Source organism: Eulemur rufifrons, chromosome 9 (genome assembly GCF_041146395.1).
Source record: "Eulemur rufifrons isolate Redbay chromosome 9, OSU_ERuf_1, whole genome shotgun sequence".
NCBI classification, from domain to species: domain Eukaryota; kingdom Metazoa; phylum Chordata; class Mammalia; order Primates; family Lemuridae; genus Eulemur; species Eulemur rufifrons.
In genome coordinates this window covers 36,811,261-36,818,259 of record NC_090991.1, presented here as the reverse complement: position 1 = coordinate 36,818,259, position 6,999 = coordinate 36,811,261, and the positions used below count along the sequence as shown (strand labels likewise).

The window sequence follows — 6,999 nt, the reverse complement described above, 5'->3', positions numbered from 1 at the left end:
TGAGTTTGCGAGCCCCCCTCCTCCCCACACCCCCTCTCCCCTTCCCTCTGGCCTCTCCCACCATTCAGCCCTACCCGCCCCCCCCTCCCCTGGCCAGGCACCAGCTGGACTCAAGAAGGAGGAAGGACATTTGCTGGACAAACGCTTTATTACTGTGAAGCTTGGTTACAATGAGACAGTGGGGCAGAGGTGGAAGGTACACGGTCGCGCTCCTCTCACACACACCTGACACGTTCCCTCCCACGTCCCCAGTGCCGCCACCTGCCCAGCCCTAAGGAGAGTCAGGGTCCTGACCCCGGTGGGGGCAGGGCAGGTGTCCCAGGGGCACTGAGAAAAACCACCCAGAAAAACGGGAGAAACGTCACTGATGCCTGAGTGCCTCGTGCTGGGAGGCAAAACACGCCCCCAAAATCTTAAGAAAAACTAGATTCCCCAGCAAATTCATGGGACCCCAGGGTCAGCTCCCCCCAGCTCTGTCGCCCTTGTTGGTCCAGGAACTTGACGCCCAAGGGACGCAAGGCCTGGCACAGATAGCCGAGGCCAGAGTGAGGGTAGGAGGACCCAGTTGGGGAACACTGCTGTTTAAATATTAAACAGGGATGTCTTGTCTCCCGTGCGGGAGACCTTCTGATGCTCCCAAGGGCCCCACGGTGGGTGCCCTCGGGGGAGGGCTCACTGCGGCTCTCCCCAGGGCCCCGCAGAGCCAGGGCAGGGAGCAGTCACAGGAATAAATACTTGGTATTTACCTATCCACCTCCTAGTCCAGGGGACAGGAGGACGGAGCTTTTTCTCGCTGCCACGGGCAGGAGAATAAAACTCAGAGACGCAGGGAAGGACCCAGAAGTCTGGGGCTTCGTTCTTCTCTTCCCTGCCTTTAAATACAAGCTTAAATAGGCATAAATATTAAATAGAGATAAATACACCGGAGGGAAAGGGCCTGCTCAGGGCTGGGCGAGGTAGCGCAGCACGCGGTACGCCAGCTTCAGGAAGCTCTGCAGATGGGAGGTGACCAGGACACCTCCCGCTCGGCGCTGGAAGGCAGAGGTGAAGGTGGGCATGGTGCCCTGGGTGGGCTGCAGGGCAGGGGCCACCCCCAGGTCTTCCATCTGTGGGGAAAGATGAGAGCAGTGGTCAGGCCCGCTGAGTGGGCGCTGGTTGCGTCACATGAGGAAATGCTGACACCCGACTGTGGAAGGTCACTCGGATAGTGGAGCCAGGACTTGAACCCAGGTCTGTCAAGGTCCCTTGCTCTGTCTCCTGCTCTAGCTAGGGGACTGGAAGAAGGCCAGCAGGAGGAGGGTCCTGCGATGGGCCACATACGGGCCCCGAAGAATGCTCCTGGCCCCAACCCTAAAGACTTCCGGGATCCCCAGCCTGCTGTGCTGGGCCTGCCAGCACAACCTTGGGGACCAGCTCCATCTGGTCCTACTGCCTGCCTCCCCCAGCGAGGCTCACCTGCTGCCAGACGGTGGTGGCAAAGTCGGCGACGTCCAATTGCAGCATGTCCACGGTGGGGGCCAACTCGGGGGAGATCCCCGCCAGGGCCTGCAGGAGGCCCTGGTAGAGGAAGAGGCCGCTGTGCAGTTGGCTCAAGCAGCCCGTCTGGAGAAACAGAGCAGGACAGTTAGGGCTGCTGCCGGGGACACTCCTGTCCTCCCCGTCCCGTCACCTTCCTCCCCTCCTGACACTCACCAGCTGCAGGGCCTGGCTGGGGCAGCCACTCAGGGGAGTCCGGGGGATGCCCAGAGAGTGCCCCAGCAGCACCAGCTCCTCAGGGTGGCACAGCTTGTAGGTGGCACACTGGGGACAGAAGGGTGCTGGGTGAGAACCGCCTGGCCAGGCTGCTGCTCCTCCTACCCAGGTCCTCCCTGGCTTCCTGGCCTTCCCCCTCTGTGCCCATCCTGCCACGCTGCGCAGCCCCACTCGCCACCCCTAGCCCATGTCCCTCGATGTCCTCCCTGGAGGTTCTGTTCCCTAGGTTCCTTCCCAGCCTTCCACGTTGCCACCTCTCCTAATTTTCTCCCGTGTGTCTCCCTCTCCCATGTCCCTTCCTGAGGGCATCTTCCGTACGGGTTCCCTCCCTTCCCCCTTCCTGTCCCCGCTCAGCTGTCGCCACGTCTCCCACTCACCAGCTTCTCCTGCAGGGCTGCGCCGTCGCTCTGGATCTTTCTCACTTGCTCTAAGCACTTGAGCAGGAAGCTCTGGGGCAGGGAGCTGGCAGGGGCCAGGGGGCTGGCTTCTTGCACTGGCCAGAGTGCGCTGTGCCAGAGCAGCAGCTGCAGGGCTGGGGACAGACAGGGCTCAGAGGCATGCCGCCTACTCCCACCTGGGGACACTGGGTGTCCCTAGTCCCCATTCCCACAATGGGTATCCCCAGCCCCTCTACCACTCCGGCCTCCCTCCCGCGCCCAGGGCAGGCAGCACTCTGGTCCTGGGCCAAGACACTCACCCATCAGCTTCATGGGGCCAGCCATGGGTCTGGGTGGGTCTGGGCTGCAGGCGCCAAGCTCTGTCGGGCCCCGCTCCAGAGGGCCTTTATACATAAGCCCATGGCGGTCTGGGAGGAAATTACCTGGGGCTGCAACTAAGGCTTAGTAATAACTTCCCAGGATTTATGCAAATTTAGTGTCCAGGACAATGCAGGGGGGTTGGAACAAAAAGCTGTTTGCGAAAGTTTTGTGAAATTGTGGAATCTCTGATCCTTCTTTGACGTCTTGTCCCCCTCAAACTCCCTTCCTCCCCTCCTGCCCCGCCCAGGCCTGAATTGCCCCAGGGTGTTTGAACAGAACAGTAGCAAAGGCTGAGCCTCCAAGAGAAGCTGGGAGGCTGGAGGCTGTTCAGGCTGGTGGGGAGAGGCGGCCTCCAGATGGGCCTCCCTTCTCCAGCAGATGTCCTGGGGCAGCCTCCTTTGCCCCCTCCTTTGGGAGTCTCAAGCCACCTGTATCCCAAGTCCCCAAATTCTAAGACAGAAGGGAAGAAGCTATTGCCCCCATTCCTAACTCCCAAGCTTCCTGGAGGCTGCCTTCCTGGGTCACCTCCTGGGGACCCCTGGCCTGAGACAGGGACACTGGGGTCTTTTCTCCTGTCTCCACGCCACACTTGGATAGACACCATCCCAGGTTCCAGGCTGTCCTGCCGGAGCTGATTAGCTGGAAACTCCCCTCTACCCACCCCCCATGACTCATTCCTTTAAGCCCCCGGAGTCCCGGGAGAGACCAGAGGAAGCCGGATGTCTGCCCTGAATGAAGCAAGACTTTCGAGGCTCTCAGCTCACCTGACCTTGCCCTTCCACCTCCTCCAGCACTACCCCAACAGCAGATCCCCAGGGCTTTGGAAGTAGGGGACTGGAACACGTGGCTTCTCTGGCCATTCACTGCCCAGGGAAGAGGCTGCCAGCCAGAGTGTGTGCAGCCCGGAAGCAGACTCGGGCTGGGGGTGAGGAAGGGGGAACTGATCTCATCTTCGCATCCTAGAACCATGCCGTGAGTGCCAGAAGAGACCTTGGAGCAGGTTCCAGCCCTGTGAACTGGGCCAGAGAGGGAAGTGCCTTGCCCAAGGTCATGGTTGACAGAGTCAGAGTACAAGCAGGCCTCAGTCCTGAGAGCTTTCCACAGGCCCGGGGCAGTCTGAATGGCCGCGCCCAGGGCTATCACCTTCTGTCCTAACGTACCCCGCAGCATGCCAAGAACCAGAGACCTGACTGCGCGGCGGGGCCATCTCCGGGGCTGGGGTGCCCTCTGGTGGCCACAGCTGGTCACCTGCTACTCTGTGCACATCCTGCCATCTGGTCCCCTCGTCCTGTGGGGACACTGGCCCAAGCACACAGTCCCCACTCCACCTCAGCTGGGCAAATCCACCACCTTGCACCGGTGTGGGGGGGGGGCCCAGCTCTGTGCCCAGCTGCTCGGGAGCAGAGGGTGGCTTTAACGGAACCGCGGAGGGCAGGAGATTCACGTTCTTAAACATACTGGCTGGCAGTTATTGGGTACCTCTTAGACGTCAGGCACCTTTGTTACAGTCTTGTCATTTCTTCCTATTAACCAGCGGGTGTGTTACAGACGAGGAAAGGCTTCAGAGAGGTGAAGAGACTTGTCCAAGATCACAGAGCTTGTCGGTGGCAGAGCCCAGGCAGGATTTGTGGTTTTGTCAGCGTCCCAAGCCCGTTGTTCCCATACACGAGCTCCCTGTCCAGATGGCTGAAATCTCGAAAATGGCTCAGTCCAGACATCAGCGCCACCCAGGGGAGAGTAAAGACCAAATAGAGAGCAAGGGCTTGTTGCACCAGCCGTGACACACAGGGCTGAGCTGGACGGGAAGCTCAGAGACCATGACGATCTGGCGAGGGCCCAGCTGCAGAGACCTGTGTTATCCATTCTTCCAACTTCCCGAAGGCTCTCCCAGGTATTTCTTTTTTTTTTTTTTTTTGAGACAGAGTCTCGCTTTGTCGTCTTGGGATAGAGTGCCATGGCGTCAGCCTAGCTCACAGCAACCTCAGATTCCTGGGCTCAAGCAATCCTCCTGCCTCAGCCTCCTGAGTAGCTGGGACTACAGGCATGTGCCACAATGCCTAGCTACTTTTTTCTATTTTTAGTTGCCCGGCTAATTTTCTTTTTTTATTTTTTAGTAGAGACGGGGTCTCACTCTTCTTCAGGCTGGTCTCAAACTCCTGGCCTCAAGCAATCCTCCACCTCGGCCTCTCAAAGTGTTTCCATTACAGGTGCGAGCTGCCACACCTGGCCATGACTATTCTTCTTAAAGCTATCTAGAAAAGTGAATCCTTTCCCCAAAATTTTCAATTTACTTTGCCCAGATCCATCAGAGGAATCACTATCTATGGCAGCAATAGCCTTGGGAAATGTATTTCTTAAATAAAAAGGCTTGAAAGTCAAAATTCCTCCTTGATCCACGGGCTGCAGAATGGATGCTGTCTTAGCAGGCATGAAAACAACACTATTCTCCTTGTGCCTCTCCATCAGAGCTCTTGGGTGACCAGGTGCATTGTCTATGAGCTGTCATATTTTGAAAGGAATCTTTTTTTCTGTGCAGTAGATCTCAACAGCGGGCTTAAAAGAGTTAGTAAACTGTGCTGTAAACAGATGTGCCTTGTTGTTCCGTTTATAGAGCACAGGGAGAGTAGATTTAGCATAATTCTTAAGGGCCCTAGGATTTTGGGGATGGTAAATGAGCATTGGCTTCAATTTAAATTACCAGCTGCATTAGCCACTAACAAGACAGTCCTGTGAAGCTTTGAAGCCAGGTGTGCTGTTTTGGCTAGACTGAAAATCTCTAGTTTAGTGCAGCCACCTTCGTCAATTACCTTGCTAGATCTGGACAACTTGCAGCTTCTCCATCAGCACTTGCTGCTTCACCTCGCACTTGTATGTTATGGAGACGGTTTGCTTCTTTAAACCTCGTGAACCAACCTCTGCTAGCTTCAAACTTTTCTTCTGCAGCGTCCGTCCTCACCTCTCTCAGCCTTCACAGAATTGAAGAGATTTAGGGCCTTGCTCTGGATTAGGCTTTGGCTTAAGGGAATATTGTGGCTGGTTGGATCTTCTATCCAGACCACTGAAAGTTTCTCCATATTAGCAATAAGGCTGTTTTTCTTTACCATTTTTTTTTTAACATCATTCTATTTTTCAAAAAAAAATTTTTTTTTTTTTTTTTTTGAGTCACAGTCTTGCTCTGTTGCCCGGGCTAGAGTGCCATGGTGTCAGCCTAGTCAGCCTAGCTTTACAACAACCTCAAACTCCTGGGCTCAAACAATTCTCCTGCCTCAGACTCCTGAGTAGCTGGGACTACAGGCATGTGCCACCATCCTGGCTAATTTTTACTATTCTTAGTAGAGACAAGGGGTGGGGGGTGGGGGAGGGGGGGTCTCACTGTAGCTGAGGCTGGTCTCGAACTCCTGACCTCGAGCAATCCTCCCGCCTCAGCCTTCCAGAGTGCTAGGATTACAGGTGTGAGCCACTGTACCCAGCCTTATCATTCATGTGTTCACTGAAGTAGCACTTTTAATTTCCTTCAAGAACTTTCCCTTTGCACTGATTATTTGGCTAAGTGTTTGGCACAAGAGGCCTATCTTTTGGCCCATATATATTTTTTCTTTTCCCATTTCCCTTTTCAAAAATGAATCTATCTTGGCTTTTGACATGCTCAACTCACTAAGCTTAATTATTTCTAGTTTTTGATTTAAAGTGAGATGTGTAACTCTTCCTTTCACCAGAACACTTAAGAGGCCACTAGGCCGGGCACGGTGGCTCACGCCTGTAATCCTAGCACTCTGGAAGGCCAAGGCGGGTGGATCGTTTGAGCTCAGGAGTTCGAGACCAGCCTGAGCAAGAGCGAGACCCTGTCTCTACTAAAGAATAGTAACAAATTATCTGGCCAACTAAAAATGTATATAGAAAAAATTAGCCGGGCATGGTGGCACATGCCTGTAGTCCCAGCTACTCGGGAGGCTGAGGCAGAGGGATTGCTTGAGACGGGGAGTTTGAGGTTGCTGTGAGCTGGGCTGACGCCACAGCACTGTAGCCTGGGCAACAGAGCAAGACTCTATCTCAAAAAAAAAAAAAAAAAAAGTGGCCACTACAGGGGTATCAATTGGCCTAATTTCAATATCGTGTCTCAGGGAGTAGGGACACTAGGCAAGGAACAGATGGCTGGTAGAGTAGTCAGAACATACACAAATTTACTAAGTTTGCTGTTTCACATGGGTGTGGTTCGTGGCCCTCAAAACAATAGTAACATTAAAGATCACTGATCACAGATCACCAAAATACATAATAATGAAAAAATTTGAAATATTGCGAGACAGGCTGGTGTGGTAGGTCACGCCTGTAATCCTAGCACTTTGGGAGGCTGAGGCAGGAGGATCGCTCGAGGCCAGGAGTGTGAGACCAGCCTGAGCAAGAGTGAGACCCCGTCTCTACAAAAAATAGAAAAATTAGACGGGCATGGTGGCTCTTGCCTATAGTCCCAGCTACCTGGAAGGCTGGG

At 54.6% G+C, this 6,999-nt stretch overlaps 1 protein-coding gene across 1 annotated transcript; it reads right to left on the bottom strand.

The window, feature by feature from the left end:
• Window positions 1-941: 941 nt before the first annotated feature.
• On the bottom strand, window positions 942-2,474 carry CSF3 (colony stimulating factor 3). Its single transcript, XM_069483131.1, has 5 exons — window positions 2,450-2,474; window positions 2,130-2,284; window positions 1,693-1,800; window positions 1,456-1,602; window positions 942-1,106 (listed from the first exon to the last, which is right to left on the bottom strand). Exons 1-5 carry the CDS (start codon window positions 2,472-2,474, stop codon window positions 942-944), a joined length of 600 nt encoding a protein of 199 aa, XP_069339232.1.
• Window positions 2,475-6,999: the final 4,525 nt, after the last annotated feature.

Coding starts and splice junctions, on each gene's coding strand:
- CSF3 (XM_069483131.1), bottom strand. CDS start 2,474: ATGGCTGGCCCCATGAAGCTGATGG. Junction 2,285..2,449: donor TGGCCCCATGAAGCTGATGG/GTGAGTGTCTTG, acceptor GTCTGTCCCCAG/CCCTGCAGCTGCTGCTCTGG. Junction 1,801..2,129: donor CAGCCCTGCAGGAGAAGCTG/GTGAGTGGGAGA, acceptor TTCTGTCCCCAG/TGTGCCACCTACAAGCTGTG.